The sequence below is a fragment of the Oncorhynchus gorbuscha genome, linkage group LG09 (genome assembly GCF_021184085.1).
Source record: "Oncorhynchus gorbuscha isolate QuinsamMale2020 ecotype Even-year linkage group LG09, OgorEven_v1.0, whole genome shotgun sequence".
NCBI classification, from domain to species: domain Eukaryota; kingdom Metazoa; phylum Chordata; class Actinopteri; order Salmoniformes; family Salmonidae; genus Oncorhynchus; species Oncorhynchus gorbuscha.
In genome coordinates this window covers 47,222,237-47,244,447 of record NC_060181.1, presented here as the reverse complement: position 1 = coordinate 47,244,447, position 22,211 = coordinate 47,222,237, and the positions used below count along the sequence as shown (strand labels likewise).

Below are 22,211 nucleotides of genomic sequence, written 5' to 3'. Positions count from 1 at the left end.
ACACAGTGGGAGAAAGTGTAGAAGTGCTCCATTCTGAACAGTGCTGGTTGGACATATCCAGTGCAAAACCAAGGTTGACTTAAAATACAGATGGCTAAATAATAAAAACGTAATCAATTAAAACAATAAGAAACCCGACCATCCACCCAGTTCTCTTATTGGCGTTGGATATGATCCACACTGTACACAAGATCAGAAGGGAGATACAAAGAGCTGAGTGAAAATTTGCAGTTTGTTGCTTGTTTCCCCATTTTCAGTTAAATTATTGTCAGCCACAAAAACAATGATACATAACTTGGTTCGTGACAGTGGAAATATTCACTGCATGTCGCAATGTACTTCATGATAGATGTATAAACAGATAAGCACCCGTTGAAATGAGAGTGAACAAGACGTGAAATAAATATTCCTATGCATTACATCCAGACACTTACAACAGCTGGAGGAAACAACAGAGGACCAGAAACAAACAGTGAATGAACACACTACTGGCTGTGACGGTGTGTTTTCATGTTCTTTGGTTTAGGGACATGTCCGTTCTCAGATGAGTGTGTGTTGTCAGGTGTGCGTGGCGTCAGGTGTGTCGGTCTCACCTTGCTAGGTTGGGGCTCGGCCTTGGGTTTGACCATCTGTGTGCCAGGTGGGATCATGCCTTTAGGAGGGTCTTTCACCTCCACCTCCAGACCAGCATCTAGTGGGTTAAACATGCGCACAGTCCACACTCCGCAGGCAGATAACTTTCATTTAAATTAACAACTAATATATGTTTAATACATTTCCTAACTAATACAGTTAGTTTCTCTAATAATAGACTAACCACAATACCAACATACAGTTTTTGGAGGGCTTGTGCTGTGACAAACTTTAAATGAACAGAAACAAAAAAATTACATCAACTGACTTGAGCTCTAGTCCAATTTGAATACGGGAATAGGAATCTCTGTTAACTTACTACAATGAAATTACTAAATAGAAATATAAGTGAACCCAACCCTGTTCTACGTTACCGATCTCAATGCCGTCAATGGTGACGTGGATTGTGTAGAGGCCCACAGCCCCGGGGGTCCAGTTGGCACTGTACGTCCCGTCTGTGTTAGCCCGGATCAACATGTTCTCACTGGGCCTGGCGGTGGAGAGAAACAGGGATGAAAGCGCTTCACTCCAAATGGACAGACCCACTTCCCCCTCACTTCTCACCAACTTTTGTCATAAAACCTGGGTTCAAATGGTGTTCGTTCTCATTCAATTACTTTTGCTGCACTTGATTGACCTTTATCTCATCTCTTACCTCTTTGGAGTGGGTGAAGCAAAGCGAAGCTCCTCAAATGAGTAATTCTCATAGGCCTGGAAAAGGAGAAAATAAACACGGTGTCAAAAAATGTTACTCAAAAAATAAATAATTTCTCTGTATTATTTCACAAGGAAACATGGGCCAGTTGAGCAACAGCTTCCACTTTAGTTTGAAGTTTTTTATTTAACCTTTATTTAGCCAGGGAATCATGCTGAGATCAGTTAACAACAATTATACTATAAATATCTATATACACACAATACATAGAAAATGGAAAGTAAAACACAATCATATGAAACAAACACATTCTTCTAGGTTCTGCCATGTTGCTTTTCCATTCAGATCTATCTGACATGTGAAGGGAAAAGTACAAGAGCAGAGGGAATCTTCTTGGCATGAAACGCATCCCAGGAAGAAATAAACCAGTATTCTTTACTTACAAGCTGATAAATTTGTTTCATTCTAATGCACAGAGATAAAACATTTTTAACCTCTCTAGGGTAGGGGGCAGCATTCAGAATTTTGGATGAAAAGCATGCCCAAATTAAACGGCCTGCTACTCGGGCCCAGAAGATATGATATGCGTATAACTGGTGGTTTTGGATAGAAAACACTCTAAAGTTTCCAAAACTGTTAAAATAGTGTCTGAGTATAACAGAACTGATTTGGCAGGCGAAAACCTTTTTTTTTGTGGTTTTGTATTACAGTATCCATTGACTTAGGACAATTTGCAGATCCTATGCCTTCCACTAGATGTCAACAGTCTTTAGAAATTGTTTCAGGGTTGTATTCTTATAAATGAGGGAGTAAGACCAGTCTGAATGAGTGGACGCTGACGTGTCACAGAGCTTTTTCATGCGCAATCCCGAGAGAGTGCATTTCTTTTTGTTTGAGTCTGTGGATTACTGAAGAAAACGCAAAGAAAACTGAGGTTTTTGGATATAAAGAGACTTTATCGAACAAAAGGAACATTTATTGAGTAAATTAATGTCTTTTGAGTGCCACCATATGAAGATCATCAAAGGTAAGGGATTAATTTTATCTCTATTTCTGAGGTTTGTAACGCTTCTGCTTGGCTGGTTACGGTTTGAAATAATTTGTAAAATGGGCTATGTTCTGGGCTAGGTATTCTTTTGCCGAAAAGCATTTTATAAATCTGACACCGTGGTTGGATTAACAAGAAGTTCAACAAGGCTGTTCCCCGGTAGGCCGTAATTGTAAATAATACATTCTTAAGGAAACACTGTACAAATGGTGACCGTGTCAGCGGCCCGCCACAGGAGTTGCTAGAGAGCGATGGGACAAGAACATCCCGGCCGGCCAAACCCTTCTCTAACCCAGAAGGCGTTGGGCCAATTGTGTGTCGCCTCATGGGTCTCCCAGTCGTGGCCGGCTGAGACACAGCCCAGGGTCGAACCCAGGTCTGTAGTGATGCCTCAAGCACTGCAATTTTTTTTTTATCTCTGTGGTTCCCTGACCTTCATCATTGTGATGGCAATGTAGCGCGCTTCCTTGACGATCATGGGCTCATAGGTGGCCTCCAGCTTCGGCATGGGCAGGCCCCCGAACGTAAGGTCAGCGGTGCCCGAGAAGGAGGGGTTGGTGCTGCCTGGGAGACGCTGCAGCTTCCTCATGCACTCCTGCTGCATGGACTTCTTCTGGGAGACGGGCACCGCCTTCACCTCCACCTGGGAGAGAGGAGAGGGAGTGACATGGGCATACAGTTCGCTAATGTTAGCAAAAATATACTCATTATGTTCATCATTAAAATGTGCTAACATTACAACGGGTTCAAATTGGCTGAGACTATCAGCACCCAGTCATTTTCGATGGACAAAAAAATAAAACTGAAAAATAAAACCTGACCTTCATGTTTGGCACATGCACTATGTCTCCGTACTGGTCTTTGGTCTGGACGGCCACTGTGGTGGGCCAGCTGCAGCGGATGTCATCCTTGTTCAGAATCAGAGACGTCTTCTGGGGGTCTGCGTACGAGTCTGGCTGCAGCCACCTGGAGGGGGGAGGGGCATTTATGCATTAATCTATTTATTGACAACCTGGCCATGAGCTGATATTTGTTTCACAGTAGTGTGTGTTTGTGTGTGTACGTACGCCCATGCTTAGTGTGCGTGTGCATGTGGGAATGTGTGTCCGGGCCTACGTTTTTTGTGTCTACACACTCTCTTCCTTTCTCTCACCTGGCCAGGCGTCCTCCGCTGGAGTTCTGCACACAGGTAATGAAGTCCTCCAGGAAGGAGTGCTCGTTGGTCTGCAGGTGCAGGGGCAGGTTGCCCTCCAGAGCCTCTAGGATGGTGGGGGAGTGGGACAGGACCAGCCCCTTGCCCAGGATACCTGAGTGGGCCTTACACACCTGTTGGGAGAGAGGGGAGTTAAGGTGGGAAGGAGAGGGGGTGGAGACAGAGGTATGTCATGGTTACATGCTGACGAAGGCTTGATGGAAGAAATGTGTCCATTGTGATTTTTCATAAGTCATGGTTACACCTCTGACAGCTTTTGTTATGTCACAATGTGATTTTCATTAAAAAAAGTTAAATGACATCAGAATACCTGGAGAGAGGCCTCTTCAAGAATCTCAAGGTCCTCTTCAAGTTCGTTCCCTGGAAAAAAGTATGGAGTATAAAACAGTATATGCCATTTAGTGCAAATTATAATCTTACATGCACATACAGTTGCGGTCAAATATATTGGCACCCTTGCACGATTCACTACTTAATATGAAATGTAAGGGACAGATTATATGAAATGTAAAAAACATTTGATGATCAACATGTGTATTTGTTTGATTTACAACTGCACAGAACCAATAAAAAAAAAAAAAGATGCACTGAAATTGAGATTTTCAACTTTAAAGTCATAAAATGTCCTGGACTAAATTATTAACCAGTTTTGAAAAGAGAAAAAATAACATTCTGCTCCATTGCACTCCATTGTAAAGTGCAAGGGCGCCAATATAGAGACCATATATTTGCACTTTAGCTGAAAATGAAAAACAACAGTAAAGTTCAATAATGAGAACTAAGCACCTGGTACTTGTTTTGAAAGAATATGAGTTGAAGTTCAATATCTCTTCTCCTGTTTTCCCTATCAGTTCTACCATGTTGTAATGTTCTTGCATCTCCCTCACCTATAGGCAGAGCCAGATCCTTCTTCATAAGAGCAGCAGCACACACACTGCCCAAGTATGCCAACTCCTTCTCCAGCTGGATAATACCCTGAAACACACAATGCTCATTACGGAAAAGCTCTCAATCTCTCCAAAATCTCTTGTCCAGTCCCCTTCGTCAGATATTTGCTAATTTTGTCTCATCTAAAAATAATTTTTGTTTAGTTATAGATTTTTTTCAAATAATGTTGTCACTATTTTTGTTGATGAAATTCACACACACACACACACACACACACACACACACACACACACACACACACACACACACACACACACACACACACACACACACACACACACACACACACACACACACACACACACACACACACACACACACACACACACACACACACACACACACACACACACACACACACCTCAGTGAATACAGTAAAGTAAGTTCAAGTTAGAATTTTACAGGGAAACCTATCATTTTTTTCACATTTGACTTAAAGGGGAATATATTCTCCAATTTCAGTTTATACATGCATGCATTCCATCAAACGACTTAAAACTCTCAGATAAAGCCATAACTGACAACATTTCACGTGTAGTTGGAGCCAGTGAACCAACTGTGGATTACATTTTTCACAAGTGTCTACAGTGAATGTTACTTGGTAGCAAGCAAGGGATACATTCACTGCATTTTAAGTGATCTAGCGAGAAGAGTATGTGAATGGCTACCATCTCTTCCTCCCTCTCTCCTCTCCCACTTTCCACTCGGCACACTCAGACATGCATTTCACCAGTGTCGAAGTTGCAGTGGAGGAGCAGCTGTGTTTCCAGCTGTGTTTAAATGCTGAAGCACAACAAATAGTATGTTTGTTACCAGATAAACACGCATGTAAATTGCTGTAGTTGATCTGCATCTATACCAATAACAATGTGTGGCACTTGCAATGTCTTTCCCTACCCCAATTCAAGCTTCAAAGCAAGCTCATTTTTGGAAAGGAAACATGTTTAAAAAAATATGACGAGATATTTTTCCTTATTGTAGGCTAGAGGGCTGAATCATTGTGTGAATTTAATGTACTTATTAAGGAACTTTCTCTGCTGCTCAGGCAAGCATATGTATTTTGCCCTGTTCGAGATGCATACAAGCTTGATGAGCGGACAAGCTCGAGAGGGGTGGAGGGATCAGGACACAATGAGTTGTGGAAATCAAGGCTTGGGACAGAGGCCAAGCTTGACGGTCGTGACGAATTATGAGCAATAATCGTCAATTCAAGATTTTCTAAAAGCATATCTAAATCTATCATTTGTTGTCAAAAAACTTTTTCTGACTATAGACAGTACAAGAATAGGAAAATCTTGTTTTGGGGTAAACAACACCTTTAACATGCAAAAACAAGTTCCCCTTTACCTCATCTGGTCCAGGGTTGAATTCGTATCCCACTGCAACACATTTGAAGCCGTAGAAACAGGCCTTCTCGTCTTTTACGTAGTCAGAGGCCGTCTCCAAGGAGAACAGGGCCTCGTTTCCTGGAATCCCAGAGGAAGAACACACAGGTGATACGGTGATATTGACAGCAGGGAGGACAGGGGGACTACTTTAATGTAGATTAGCGGAGCTGTCCATTGAAGAGATTGAGCTTCCCTGAATCGATCTATAAGCTAACCTTCGAATGGTTCAGATGATTTGTTTCCTTGCGTGTCATTTTAATTAGCTAGTCAAATGAAATGCCTTCCTACTGAAACAAAAAAATATCACCCAAACGGCAAATCTGTTTGAAACTAAGTCATTACAATCCGTTTTGCCCACTCAGCATTAGCCACAGAACAATAATTATGCATGTATCAGAGCCTAAAAATAAAAGCTTTGTCAAAGAGTGTCATCTGACTGGAGGTGAATAGTTGGACCTCTTATCTTACCTGGCAGCACTAGAACGGTGGTGGGCCAGCCATTGGAGCCGGAGATCTTCTTGAGCTCCACCCAGGTGTTGATGGTGTCATGGGCCAGGGGCTTGGTGCCGAGGCTGGACAGGTGGATTGAGCGGCTCGGGATGAGCAGGCGGAGGACATCCTCGGGCTGGGCCGTGCCACACTGGGGGTCAAACTCGATGGTGGTCCACCGCACGCAGTCCGGGAACGACACCTGAGGTGTGGTGGGGGAGGATGGTCAAAGCCAAGAAACAATTAAAGGAAATCATCCACACTCATATATACATGTGCATATGAACCAGAGTTACACTTTTAGCACTGAGGCAGTGTGCCCTAGTAGGAAGTCCAATGTGACTATCAGCGCCAATATTCAGTACCAGTCAAAAGTTTGGACACACCTACTTATTTTTAATATTTTCTACATTGTTGAATAATAGTGAAGACATCACAACTATGAAATAAGACATATGGAATCATGTAGCAACCAAACAAGTGTTGGGTACACGTATACTGCTTCAAAGTAGCCACCCTTTGCCTTGAGAGCTTTGCACACACTTGGCATTTTCTCAACCAACTTCATGAGGTAGTCAGTTCAATTAACAGGTGTGCCTTGTTAAATAGTTAATTTGTGGAATTTCTTTCCTTATTCATGCTTTTGAGCAATCAGTGTTGTGACAAGGTAGGATTGGTATACAGAAGATAGCCCTATTCATTAAAAGACCAAGTCCATGGCAAGAACAGCTCAAATAAGGAAAGAGAAATGACAGTCCATCATTACTTTAAGACATGAAGGTCAGTCAATATGGAAAATGTAAAGAGCTTTGATAGTTTCTTCAAGTGCAGTCACACAAACCATCAAGTGCTATGATGAAACTTGATCTCATGAGGACAACCACAGGAATGGAAGACAGAGTCACTTCTGCTGTAGAGGATAAGTACATTAGAGTTACCAGCCTCAGAAACTGCAGCCCAAATAATTGCTTCACAGAGTTCAAGTAACAGATACATCTCAACATCAACTGTTCAGAGCAGACTGTGTGAATCAGGACTTCATGGTAGAGTTGCTGCAAAGAAACCACTACTAAAGGACACCAATAAAAAGGAGGGACTTGCGTGGGCCAAGACACACAAGCAATGGACATCACACTGGCGGAAATCTGTCCTTTTGTCTGATGAGTCCAAATTGGAGATTTTTAGTTCTAACTGCCATGTCTTTGTGAGTCGCAGAGTAGGTGAACAGATGATCTCCGCATGTATGGTTCCCACAGTGAAGCAAAGAGGAGGTGGTGTGATGGTGCATTGCTTGTGACACTGTCAGTGATTTATTTAGAATTCAAGGCACACAACCAGCATGGCTACCACAGCATTCTGCAGCGATATGCCATCCCATCTAGTTTGCACTTAGTGGGACTATCATTTGTTTTTCAACAGGACAATGACCCAACACACCTCCGGGCTATTTGACCAAGAAGTAGAGTGATGGAGTGCTGCATCAGATAACCTGGCCTCCACAATCACCCAAACTCAATCCAATTGAAATGGTTTGGGATGAGTTGGATCGCAGAGTGAAGGAAAAGCAACCATCAAGTGCTCAGCATATGTGGAAACTCCTTCAAGACTGTTAGAAAAGCATTCCAGGTGAAGCTGGTTGAGAATGCAAACAGTGTGCTAAGCTGTCATCAAAGCAAAGGGTGGCTACTTTGAAGAATCTGTAAAACACTTTTATGGTGACTACATGATTCCATGTGTGTTATTTCATAGTTTTAATGTCCACTATTATTCTACAATGTAGAAAAAATAGTAAAAAATAAAGAAAAACTGGTACTGTTTGTGTGTGTGTGTGTGTGTGTGTGTGTGTGTGTGTGTGTGTGTGTGTGTGTGTGTGTGTGTGTGTGGGTGTGGGTGTGTGTGTGTGTGTGTGTGTGTGTGTGTGTGTGTGTGTGTGTGTGTGTGTGTGTGTGTGTGTGTGTGTGTGTGTGTGTGTGTGTGTGTGTGTGTGTGTGGGTGTGTGTATACGTGTGTATACACAGTGGGGCAAAAATGTATTTAGTCAGCCAATTGTGCAAGTTCTCCCACTTAAAAATGAGAGAGGTCTGTAAATTTTCAGACAAAATGAGGAAAAAAAATCCAGAAAATCACATTGTAGCATTTTTAATGCATTTATTTGCAAATTATGGTGGAAAATAAGTATTTGGTCAATAACAAAAGTTTATCTCAATACTTTGTTATATACCCTTTGTTGGCAACGACAGAGGTCAAACGTTTTCTGTAAGTCTTCACAAGGTTCACACACTATTGCTGGTATTTTGGCCCATTCCTCCATGCAGAACTCCTCTAGAGCAGTGATATTTTGGGGCTGTTGCTGGGTAACACTGACTTTCAACTCCCTCCAAAGATTTTCTATGGGGTTGATATCTGGAGACTGCCTAGGCCACTCCAGGACCCTGAAATGCTTCTTACGAAGTCACTCCTTCGTTGCCCGGGCGGTGTGTTTCATTGTCATGCTGAAAGACCCAGCCACGTTTCATCTTCAATGCCCTTGCTGATGGAAGGAGGTTTTCACTCAAAATATCACGATACATGGCCTCATTCATTCTTTCCTTTCCACGGATCAGTGGTCCTGGTCCCAAAACAGCCCCAAAGCATGATGTTTCCACCCCCGTGCTTCACAGTAGGTATGGTGTTCTTTGGATGCAACTCAGCATTCTTTGTCCTCCAAACACGACGAGTTGAGTTTTTACCAAAAAGTTATATTTTGGTTACATCTGACCATATGACATTCTCCCAGTCTTCTTCTGGATCATCCAAATGTTCTTCTAGCAAACTTCAAACAGATCTGGACATGTACTGGCTTAAGCAAGGGGACACGTCTGGCTCTGCAGGATGTGAGTCCCTGGCGACGTAGTGTGTTACTGATGGTAGGTTTGTTACTTTTCCAGCTCTCTGCAGGTCATTCACTAGGTCCCCCCCGTTCTTGTGATCATTTTGACCCCACGGGGTGAGATCTTGCGTGGAGCCCCAGATCGAGGGAGATTATCAGTGGTCTTGTATGTCTTCCATTTCCTAATAATTGCTCCCACAGTTGATTTCTTCAAACCAAGCTGCTTACCTATTGCAGATTCAGTCCTCCCAGCCTGGTGCACATTGAAAGTAAATATATATAAAAAAATATTTAAAAAATAAAGAGTTCTTAACAGGGCGTGTTTTTTTTTTTTACCCTCGCAGGTGTCGTCTCCTTCAGACATGAGCTCGTCGTCAGAGCAGATGTTGAGCACGTTAACCAGCATCTCTGTCACTTTCTCGAAACAATTTTGTTTCTGGTGTCCTTTGACAGCTCTTTGGTCTTGGCCATAGTAGAGTTTGGAGTGTGACTGTTTGAGGTTGTGGAGGTTTATACTGATAACAAGTTCAAACAGGTGCCATTAATACAGGTAACAAGTGGAGGACAGAGGAGCCTCTTAAAGAAGAAGTTACAGGTCTTTGAGAGCCACAAATCTTGCTTGTTTGTAGGTGACCAAATACTTATTTTCCACCATAATTTGTAAATAAATTCATTAAAAATCCTACAAAATCCTACTTTTTTGCCCCACTGTATGTATGTATGTATGTATGTATGTATGTATGTATGTATGTATGTATGTATGTATGTATGTATGTATGTATGTATGTATGTATGTATGTATGTATGTATGTATGTATGTATGTATGTATGTATGTATGTATGTATGTATGTATGTATGTATGTATGTATGTATATATCATTTTACATGTACTTCTTTTTTTACCCTTGACTAAGAATTCCTATGTTGTGAATAGTCCTACTGTTCCGTGTGTGTGTATGGGTGTGGTGTTACCTTATACTGTGCGACTCCGGCCTGCTTGTAAGGGTGGTCACTCTCTATCACAGCATAGTGACTGGAGGTGGTGCAAGCTGATAGGCCCTGCTCCGGCTGGTTGCCCGTAGTGCTGTCTGTTGATTGGTTGGGGTTGAAAGCCGGTGGGGCATATTTCTGGTTCAGAGCGGAGGCAGCAGGAAGTAACTCCTGGACCAGACCAAAGACTTCCACTGCGGCCTGATGTGGAATTTTAAAAAATAAATCACATTAGTTCTGTTTCACTTAACCCTTTGAAGCTAGGGGGCACTACTGGAAAAATAACGTTCCCAAAGTAAACGGCCTATTTCTCATGACCAGATGCTAGAATATGCATATAATTGACGGATTAGGATAGAAAACACTCTAAATTTTCCAAAACTAAAAATCTTGTCTGTGGGTATAACAGAACTGATATTGCAGGCGAAAGCCTGAGGATAATCCAATCAGGAAGAGCCTCTTATTTTGAAATGTCTGTCCTCCATTTAAAGGGATATCAACCAGATTCCTTTTTCTGTGGCTTCCCTAAGGTGTCAACAGTCTTTAGACATAGTTTCAGGCCTTTATTTTGAAAAATGAGCGTGACGGATCACATTGCAAAAGTGGAGAGGTGGGGGCTCTCAGAGTGAGTTGGGGCGCAATTGAGTAAACTGGCCATTGTTCCTCCCGCTGTTATGGAAAAAGCTAAACACTCGGTTGATATATTATCAAATATATATTTTAAAAACTACCTGAGGAATGATTATAAAAGACGTTTGACATATTTCTGTGGACATTTTGAAGACTATTTGGAATTTACGTCTGCGACCGCTCTTTCCTGTGGATTTCTGAACATAACGCGACAAAGAAACGTTGGTTTTCTGGGTATAAAAATAATCTTTATGGAACAAAAGGAACATTTGCTGTGAAACCGGGAGTCTCGTGAGTGAAAACATTACGAAGATCAAAGGTAAACGGTTAATTTGATTGCTTTTCTGATTTTCGTGAACAAGCCTCGAGCAAGCCAACAGGCGGGCCAAGAGATGCGTACAAAGCTCTCCCTCACCCTCCATTTGGCAAATCGGACCATAACTATATCCTCCTGATTCCTGCTTACAAGCAAAAATTAAAGCAGAAAGCAACAGTGACTCAGTCTATAAAAAACTGGTCAGAGGAAGCAGATGCTAAACTACAGGACTTTTTTGCTAGCACAGACTGGAATATGTTCCGGGATTCTTCCGATGGCATTGATGAGTACACCACATCAGTCACTAGTTTCATCAATAAGTGCATTGAGGACGTCATTCCCACAGTGACTGTACGTACATACTCCAACCAGAAGCCATGGATTATAGGCAACATTCGCACTGAGCTAAAAGGTATAGCTGGTGCTTTCAAGGATTGGGACTATAACCCGGAAGCTCATAAGAAATCCCGCTATGCCCGCCGACGAACCAGGCAAAGCATCAATACAGGACTAAGATCGAATCGTACTAAACTGGCTCTGACGCTTGTCGGATGTGGCAGGGCTTGCAAACTATTACACACTACAAAGGGAAGCACACCCAAGAGCTGCCCAGTGACACAAGCCTACCAAAGGAGCTGGATTACTTCTATGCTCGTTTCGATGCAAATAACACTGAAACAAGCATGAGAGCATCAGTTGTTCTGGATGACTGTGATCACGCTCTCCGTAGCCAATGTGAGTAAGACCTTAAAACAGGTTAACATTCAAAAGGCAATGCCTGCGCACCCCCAATGCCTGCACACCCCCAATGAGGAGTTGCGGTTCGCTGTGCCTGCTAACCACACGCAAAGCCCACTCCAATAGCCTGCAAGTGGTGTTGGTGGAGGTCATCGCCACCAAAGTGTTGAAGCCCCCGGTGGAGGTACTCAGTGACCCTGAGTCCATCAACCGCATGGTGCTGTCTCAGCTAGAGCACCACGAAGGCCTACACCTACGAGACCATAAAGGAATACTACCTGTCCTTCCAGAAGTTGGGGAAAGGGCACTGGATGAGGGCAGCAAAGGGATCAACGAGCAAGCCAGCTACGGTGCCATCAAGCTGCACATGTTCTACAACAAATTGTAATGTAAATGCCAGGTAAATGCCAGATTTGGGCAATGGAGAACGAGCACAGCGACTTGCAGGTGTACATTTCCCTGACTGTCTGATGTTGTGAGAAACTGGGGCACTGTAGGGCCCTCCTCACTGGGGCTGAGGAGAAGCAGATACCATGCTACTTCGTCAAATGTGAGCCTCCTGCAAAGCGACTACTTCCAGAACAGTCAGTGTAACATAGCATTCCTGCGCATTTTTAGGTACTGCACAGGGAGATTACCTTTCCCCTTCTTGAAAAAAGGTCCAGCTGCCTTCCATCAATAAATGGCCATTCTGTTGAACAAACATTCCTTGAGCAGTCTAAAAACAAGGAGAAAATGCTGACTGACATGCGGATGTGTCAGAGTGAGGAGCTCTATGCCTTTCACAGCCCCTGTCCAGAGCACTTGAAGGTCATGGACTTCCTAACAATTTCCTCCTCCTTCCTGGCCACTATTCTGGAGAGTGTCCCTTGAGACTTCTTCTCTCAGAGAGAAGAGACCGAGGATAACCGTGACTATGAGGATGAGATGGACAGGAAGAGGGACGGCCTGGCAGAACTCTGCTTCATGCTCATAGGGGAGATCTTTAAACTCAGAGGCATCTTCAAGTGGGTTCGGAAAATACTCATTGGACTAGTTCAAGTCGCATTTGGATAAACCAGTAACAAGCAGATAAGAGACACTATCAACTGGGTACTCAGTGAGAATATGCTTGTGCACTACATCAACAGTTTCAGGGACACCTTCTGGCCCAACAAAAACGAGCCATCCACAACAATGTTAGGACAGATGCTGAACATCAGGAGACCAAGGAGAGAGCCTAAAATAAGCTACTCAACAACATTGCAGGCACACTACATAGTTGGGTGGGACAGCAGAATGCCAGATATGGAAGCATCAAGGTCTTCAACGCACTTCAGGAGACAAGTGCCAACAAGAATCTACTTTGCATCCTCCTGGAGATGTTCCTTAAAGAGCTGTGTCCAGAGCTCAATAGGGAGATGTGGATCGGAGTCATGTCACTCCAAGAAAGCATCCCCATTCTTGGTGTGATTATTGACAGTGTTATTGCAAAGTTGTTTTGACTATTTAAAAACAACACAAATGTAGCTTCAAAGGGCCTCCCGAGTGGAGCAGCGGTCTAAGGCACTGCATTGCAGTGCTTAAGGCGTCACTACAGACCCGGGTTCGATACCAGGCTGTGTCACAGCTGGCCGTGACCGGGAGACCTATGAGGCGGCACACAATTGGTTAGGGGAGGGTTTGGCCGGCCGGGATGTCCTTGTCAACTCACGCTGTAGCGAATCCTTGTGGGAGACTGGGCGCCTGCAAGCTGACTTCGGTAGCCAGTTGTGCAGCGTTTCCTCCGACACATTGGTGTAGCTGGCTTCCGGGTGAAGCAAGCAGTGTGTCAAGAAACAATGTGGCGTCGCAGGGTCTTGTTTTGGAGGACACATGGCTCTTGAGCTGTGCCTCTCCCGAGTCCGTACGGGAGTTGCAGCGATGGGACAAGACTAACTACCAATTGTGGAGAAAAATGGATAAAACTAGCAAAAAAATACATGTAGCTTCAAATAGAGTGCAGGGCTGGATCAATGTAGTTCTTGAAAAAAAACCTTACTCACCTTAGGGACCTTTGACTAGATACAGCAGTAAAAGAAATAGAACCTACTTCACGGGCAACATTTACTACATCTCACCTTGGGTACTGAGGTAGCCACAGGGCCGATGTAGGCCAGGATGAGGGGGAGCAGCATAGAGAACAGACTGGAAGAGCTCAGCAGCTCAGGGATGTCCTCCGCTGCAGACAAGAGCACAGGTTTGAATTATACGGACATACAGTGCCTTTGGAAAGTATTCAGAAACCTAGACTTTCTCCACATTTTGTTAGTTTGCAGCCTTACTCTAAAATTGATGAAATAGTTTATTTCCCTAATCAATCTTGCACAAACTGCTTTTTAGAAATGTTGGCTGATTAATAAAAAATTAAAAAGTGAAATATAACATTTACATAAGTATTTCGACACTTTACTCAGTACTTTGTTGAAGCACCTTTGGCAGTGATTAGAGCCTCGAGTCTTCTTGGGTATGACGCTACAAGCTTGGCACAACTGTATTTGAGGAGTTTCTCCCATTTTTCTCTGCAGATACACTCAAGCTCTGTCAGGTTGGATGGGGAGCGTTGTTGCTGTACAGCTATTTTCAGGTCTCTCTAGAGATGTTCAATCAGGTTCAAGTCCGGGCTCTGGCTGGGCCACTCAAGGACATTCAGAGACTTATCCCGAAACCACTCCTGTGTTGTCTTGGCTGTGTGCTTAGGGTCGTTGTCCTGTTGGAAAGTGAACCATTGCCCCAGTCAGAGGTCCTGAGTGCTCTAGAACATGTTTTCATCGAGGATCTTTCCATACTTTGTTCCGTTCATCTTTGCCTCGGTCCTGATTAGTCTCGCAGTCCCTGCCGCTGAAAAACATCCTCACAGCATGATGTTACCACCATCATGCTTCACCGCAGGGATGGTACCAGGTTTCCTCCAGACGTGACATTTGACCAGAGAATCTTGTTTCTCATGGTCAGTGTCTTTAGGTGAATTTTGGCAAACCAAGCGGGCTGTCATGTTCCTTTTACTGAGGAGTGGCTTTCGTCTGGCCTCTACAATAAAGGCCTGATTGGTGGAGTGCTGCAAAGATGGTTGCCCTTCTGAAAAGTTCTCCCATCTCCACAGAGGAACTTTAGCTGTATCAGAGTGACAATCGGGTTCTTGGTCACCTCCCTGACCCGAATCAAGTTGTAGAAACATTTCAAGGATGATCAATGGAAACGGGATGCACCTGAGCTCAATTTCAAGTGTCATAGCAAAGGGTCTGAATACATATATAAATAAGGTGTTTCTTTTGTTTATTTTTCATACAATTACATAAAGTGTTGTATTGTGTTTAGATTGCTGCGGAAATTGTTTTATTTGAATCCATTTTAGAATAAGGCTGTAACGTAACAAAAAGTCAAGGGCTCTGGATACTTTCCGAAGGAACTGTATAGGGCTGGTTTTCTTTTTAAGAGGTTTTAACCATTATTTATACAGGGAATCCCAGTTGAGACCAGGCTCTCTTTTTAAATCGTGCCCTGTGTTACAACAATCAACAACACAAACAGTTCAAACAGATAAAATGACATACAGAGCAGAAACTATTACATTTTACAAGTGCAGTCCACAATAAATATCCTATATTACAGTCTTAAAGTGACCTAATGAAACCAGGACATCCAGCTCTTATACATCTTGGAATGTCATTACAGGAATGAAGAACACTAACTTAAAGCAGGTTTTCCCAACTCAAAGGAGAAATGCGGAACATCATGTAGTATACTTTGGGAGTGTGTCGGATGATCACTAAATCTACAGGATATAAATGAAGTGAGGTAGACCGGGAGTTTTAGGAGAACTGCATTTTAAACAAATACGAGCAAATGCTGAGCCCTTTCTGGACCCAGATTAAATTAAAAAGTGACATATTGCAGCTTTACGGAAATCCCTGGAAAAGAATGTTTTGGCGTGGAGATTTTACATTCAGCATGCTTTTTAGTCCAGGAGTATTTGTATTTATTTAGAATGCCCATTAGTTTTTCCTGGGGTCCAGCAACATTAAAACTTACTCGGCATATTTGGGCAGCCTTGATACAAAATTTTGAACGAAAATGCAATGGTTCATTGGATCAGTCTAAAACTTTGCACATACACTGCTGTCATCTAGTGGCCAAAAATGTATATTGAATCTGGGCCGGAATAATACATTATGGCCTTTTGCTTGCATTTCAAAGATGGTACAATTTTCTTTTAGAAAGAACGGTTGTTTTTTTCTTTGTATGATCTTTTACCAGATCTATTGTGTTATATTCTCCTACATTTCTTTCACATTTCCACAAACGTCCTTTCAAATGGTACCAAGTAAATGCATATCCTTGCTTCAGGGCCTGAGCTACAGGCAGTTAGATTTGAGTATGTTGTCTGCAGACTTTTTTTTGTACAGCTTTGACAGTGCTACTGATAGTAGTGGTGGCGCTTGCACTTGCAAATTCAGAACACACAACTTTCTATAATAGAACTGTGTTATTTAACACATCAAATATTGTTATTTGACGTGTATTTTTTTGACATGCAAAAGACCCAAACTGCGTTCTATAGTATGTCGTGAAGCTAATAGCAGTGACGCTATTACAGTGTAAGTCCGGTAGGGCAACATGAAAAATAGCTCACTTGGTCCTTCTGTAGCTCAGTTGGTAGAGCATGGCGCTTGTAACGCCAGGGTAGTGGGTTCGATTCCCGGGACCACCCATACGTAGAATGTATGCACACATGACTGTAAGTTGCTTTGGATAAAAGCGTCTGCTAAATGGCATATATATATATTTATGTCATTTCAGGCGAAATTTGAAAAAAGGGGCAGATCCTTAAGAGCAACAGTTTTGTTGCAAAGATGACACTGGCTTGAATGAATATTTCTGTCCATTCTTCCCTGAAACTCCTATTTTCCTATTTTCCTAACTCCTATTATCCATCTTTATTTTAAGGCTTTGAAAGCGACATTTTCTTTTGATTGCAGCTGATTTTCTCTGATCAATGAACAGAGAAATAGACATAATATCATCAATGTCTATTAAATTAGTTTTTATCAGTGTAAACAGATCGAAATTAATATGTTATTGTCATTGAATTGACTACATACTAACCAGATGTGTTCAAATCATGTTCAATTTGTCGTGAGAGCCTACAGTATAAGAATTGAGCTGCTTTTATGATAAATATCTTCTGTCCAGCCAAATATTTGCTCAGAAATAAATTGGCCCTTCCATTAACCTAGTTGCAGACCTCTGACCTCGAACGTATCTAATGCTTGTCATTCAACTTGTAACCCATTCAAGTCTAAACCCAGAGGGGGGATGGGGGGCACTAAGCTATATGGACTTGTTTGAAGAAGGTCATACCAAGGATCATTTTGCTATTTGATTTAGATTTTTAAGACCCATTGAAGTATCGAAGAAAATATCATATTTTTTTAGTTAACATTTTTATTTGGCCTTTCTGCTATTCGCCCATACAAACTCATTGAATAATAGATTCACTACATGGAACAACATATAGTTCTACCTTCAGACTGTTCTTGTGGGGGTCCTAGAGCAACTGACATGTACGTGTTTGCGAGAGTCTCAACTTTCCACAGAGGGGACATATTAGGGTTTAGCCCAAATTGTTTGGATGCTACAGACATAAGTTGGCAGATCGGCTGTACCGACATCAGACGAGTCCCCGTATGTGTGTGGTGCATTGGCACAAAAACCTGTTGGTAGAAAATGTATAGTATATACAGTGGGGAGAACAAGTATTTGATACACTGCCAATTTTGCAGGTTCTCCTACTTACAAAGCATGTAGAGGTCTGTAATTTGTATCATAGGTACACTTCAACTGTGAGAGACGGAATCAAAAACAAAATCCAGAAAATCACATTGTATGATTTTTAAGTAATTAATTAGCATTTTATTGCATGACATAAGTATTTGATCACCTACCAACCAGTAAGAATTCCAGCTCTCACAGACCTGTTAGTTTTTCTTTAAGAATCCCTCCTGTTCTCCACTCGTTACCTGTATTAAATGCACCTGTTTGAACTCGTTACCTGTATAAAAGACACTTGTCCACACACTCAATCAAACAGACACCAACCTCTCCACAATGGCCAAGACCAGAGAGCTGTGTAAGGCCATCGGGATAAAACTTGCACAAGGCTGGGATGGGCTACAGGACAATAAGCAAGCAGCTTGGTGAGAAGGCAACAACTGTTGCAAAAGTTCAAGATGACGGTCAATCACCCTCGGTCTGGGGCTCCATTCAAGATCTCACCTCGTAGGGCATCAATGATCATGAGGAAGGTGAGAGATCAGCCCAGAACTACATGGCAGGATCTGGTCAATGACCTGAAGAGAGCTGGGACCACAGTCTCAAAGAAAACCATTAGTAACACACTACGCCGTCATGGATTGAAATCCTGCATCGCACGCAAGGTCCCCCTGCTCAAGCCAGAGCATGTCCAGGCCCGTCTGAAGTTTGCCAATGACCATCTGGATGATCCAGAGGAGGAATGGGAGAAGGTCATGTGGTCTGATGAGACAAAAATAGAGCTTTTTGGTCTAAACTCCACTCGCCGTGTTTGGAGGAAGAAGAAGGATGAGAACAACCCCAAAAACACGCTCCCAACCGTGAAGCATGGAGGTGGAAACATCATTCTTTGGGGATGCTTTTCTGCAAAGGGGACAGGACGACTGCACCGTATTGAGGGGAGGATGGATGGGGCCATGTATCGCAAGATCTTGGCCAACAACCTCCTTCCCTCAGTAAGAGCATTGAAGAAGGGTCGTGGCTGGGTCTTCCAGTATGACAACGACCCGAAACACACAGGCAGGGCAACTAAGGAGTGGCTCCGTAAGAAGCATCTCAAGGTCCTGGAGTTGCCTAGCCAGTCTCCAGACCTGAACCAAATAGAACATCTTTGGAGGGAGCTGAAGGTCCGCATTGCCCAGCGACAGCTCCGAAACCTGAAGGATGGAAAAGGTCTGTATGGAGGAGTGGGCCAAAATCCCTGCTGCAGTGTGTGCAAACCTGGTCAAGAACGACAGGAAATGTATGATCTCTGTAATTGCAAACAAAGGTTTCTGCACCAAATATTAAGTTCTGCTTTTCTGATGTATCAAATACTTATGTCATGAAATAAAATGCAAATTAATTACTTAAAGATCATACAATGTGATTTTCTGGATTTTAGATTGCGTCTCTCACAGTTGAAGTGTACCTATGATAAAATTGCAGACCTCTACATGCTTTGTAAGTAGGAGAACCTGCAAATTTGGAAGTGTATCAAATACTTGTTCTCCCCTCTGTAGCAATGACAATCGCATTTCCCTCTAGCTGATCATTGTCTGCAGCTGGCTCTCATCATAGTGTAATGAGCCAGGCAGGGAAAGTGAGCTTGTCCATGGTGGTCGGTGAACCCTCAACCTTCTGGCTTGTAGCCCTGCGTGGCATCAACTATGCCCCAAAACCATGCTGAAGTGGTCAAGTTGATATCCATGTTTATAAACACAGGGTTGCTACAGTTATTATTTGTGGTGATCATTATTATTTTGTTAATTTTATGAAGGAGGAGGTTTTTTAATGACCCGTCGAGTTCGACCCCCCTCTAGTAAATTTGGAACTGTCCCTTCCTGTTTAACACTGAGGACTGTGAAACAAGTGTCTAAGTATGGATTTATAGCAATTTAACATCTGTTTTTTAGTATGTTGTGCCTGTTATAGAAGTGTTGGAATTGATTTCATGAAATGTATTTGTCGATTTCAAAACTAATGGCACTTTTTTCAAGTACTGTTTTTGATTCAGACAAATGCTCAGAATTATTTTGGAAAATAATGCAATCATAAAAGCTCAAATGTACCTCTGCACCTCTTTCTCTTTCTTATTACTGTTTACAGGACAGCTGATATTTTTTATGTTTCTACTGAGAAACAATTGTACTGTAAAACACAATTGCACATTCCCATTTTCTTTTTTATGTAACATTTATTTAACTAGGCAAGTCAGTTAAAAACTAATTCTTATTGACAAGGATGGCCTACCAGGGAACAAGGGGTTAACTGCCTTATTCAGGGGTAGAACAACATATTTTTACCTTGTCAGCTCTGGGATTCAATCCAGTAACCTTTTGATTACTGGCCCAACGCTCTAACCACTAGGCTACCTGCCATCCCCATATAGGGGAGTTGTGACTGTTTTTCTAAAACATATGGTATTGAAAAGGAATTAATGCATTTTCAATGTAAATAAAATCTTTCCAAAATAATACCCATTGTCCTACACATTTCTCCAGACATTTAAATAAATGTAATGTGTTCCATCATGTCTGTTAAATTTATCTTTCCCTCATTTGTGAAAGCCCATATTCCTGCAGCCGGGTCTCAGACTAGACGTAACATAGTAATAAAAATCAGAGACACTCAAATTAGTGTATATTACGTTTGGTATGGCTACATAAGACAGAAGGTTACTTAAGGCAAAAATGAATGGTGTGTGGGCAGGTAGCACAAACATCTGCATAGAAACCCAAAGGTTGGGTGTTTGAATCTTATCACGGACAACTTTAGCATTTGTGACCCATTTCATGAAACTAGGCGTATGTTGCGGCTGGCCCCTTGGTTGCACACAGAGAACTAATATTAATAATATGCATGTCAATCTCTCCTGGCTGAAAGTGGGGGAGAGATTGACTTCATCACTACTTTTATTTATCAATGCACCGAGCTGTCTGTCTAATCAACCGGCACACAGCTCGGACACCCATGCATACCACAAGAGTTATCTTCACAGTCCCCAAATCCAGGAGGCGCACAGTACTACATAGAGCCATGACTATATGGAACTCTATTCCATAAATAAATGACGCAAGCAGTAAAATTAGATTTAAAAAAACAGATTTAAAAAACACATTATGGAACAGCGGGGACTGTGAAGCAACATAAACATTGGCTGACACACACACACACACACACACACACACACACACACACACACACACACACACACACACACACACACACACACACACACACACACACACACACACACACACACACACACACACACACACACACACACACACACACACACACACACACACACACACACACACACACACACACACACACACTTCTTACACATGGATTTAGTAATGTAGATATGTGGTAGTGCTGGAGTAGGGGCCTGAGCGCAGTGTTTTGGGAAGTCTGTGAATATATTGTAATGTTTTAAAAATGGTATAAACTGCCTTAATTTTGCTGGACCCCAGGAAGAGTAGCTGCTGATTTGGCAATAGCTAATGGGGATCCATAATAAATACAATACGACTTCACAGGAGAGCCATTTGAATGCTATTTTACATTTTTTGTTATCAAATTGCTGGCTGAAAAAATGTGGCTTGTCATCGAAAACACTCACTAACTTTTACAGGTGCACAACTGAGAGCATCCGGTCGGGCTGTATCACAGCCTTGTACGGAAACTGCACCGCCCACAACCGCCGGGCTCTCCAGAGGGTTATGCTGTCTGCACAACACATCACCAGGGGCAAACTACCTGCCCTCCAGGACACCTACGATGTCAGAAAGATCATCAAGGACAATAACCACCGAGCCACTGCCTGTTCACCCCGCATCCATCCAGAAGGCGAGGTAGGGGACAGCTGCATCAAAGCTGGGACTGAGAGATTGAAAAACAGCTTATATCCCAAGGCAATAAGATTGTTAATTAGCCATCACTAGCACAGAGAGGCTGCTGCCTACTTAGAGACTTGAAATCATTGGAACACTAGTCTCTTTAATAAAGTGTACATATCTCGCAATACTCATCTCATATGTACAGTTTAAATCAGAAGATTACATACACTTAGGTTGGAGTCATTAAAACTTGTTTTTCAACCACTCCACAAATCTCTTGCTAACCAACTATAGTTTTGGCCAGTAGGTTAGAACATCTACTTTGTGCATGACAAATCATTTTTTCCAACAAATGTTTACAGGCAGATTATTTCACTTATAATTCACTGTATCACAATTCCAGTGGGTCAGAAGACTGTGCCTTTAAACAGCTTGGAAAATTAAATGGCTTTAGAAGCTTCTGATAGGCTAATTGACATAATTTGAGTCAATTGAAGGTGTACCTGTAGATGTATTTCAAGGCCTACCTTCAAACTCAGTGCCTTTTTGCTCGACATCATGGGAAGATCAAAATAAATCAGCCAAGACCTCACAACAACAAAAATTGTAGACCTCACAAGCAATTTCAAAATGCCTGAAG

General features: G+C 42.4%; 1 protein-coding gene across 1 annotated transcript in view; it reads right to left on the bottom strand.

Moving 5' to 3' along the window:
• LOC124043719 (E3 ubiquitin-protein ligase MYCBP2-like) overlaps positions 1 to 22,211 on the bottom strand; it is a 320,564-nt gene that overhangs the window by 96,792 nt on the left and 201,561 nt on the right. Inside the window, 12 exon segments of the mRNA XM_046362606.1 lie at positions 594 to 691; positions 1,008 to 1,123; positions 1,289 to 1,344; positions 2,770 to 2,979; positions 3,158 to 3,302; positions 3,490 to 3,662; positions 3,860 to 3,909; positions 4,437 to 4,524; positions 5,845 to 5,963; positions 6,354 to 6,576; positions 10,217 to 10,435; positions 14,018 to 14,118. Of these exon segments, the coding sequence (XP_046218562.1) occupies positions 594 to 691; positions 1,008 to 1,123; positions 1,289 to 1,344; positions 2,770 to 2,979; positions 3,158 to 3,302; positions 3,490 to 3,662; positions 3,860 to 3,909; positions 4,437 to 4,524; positions 5,845 to 5,963; positions 6,354 to 6,576; positions 10,217 to 10,435; positions 14,018 to 14,118 (1,598 nt within the window).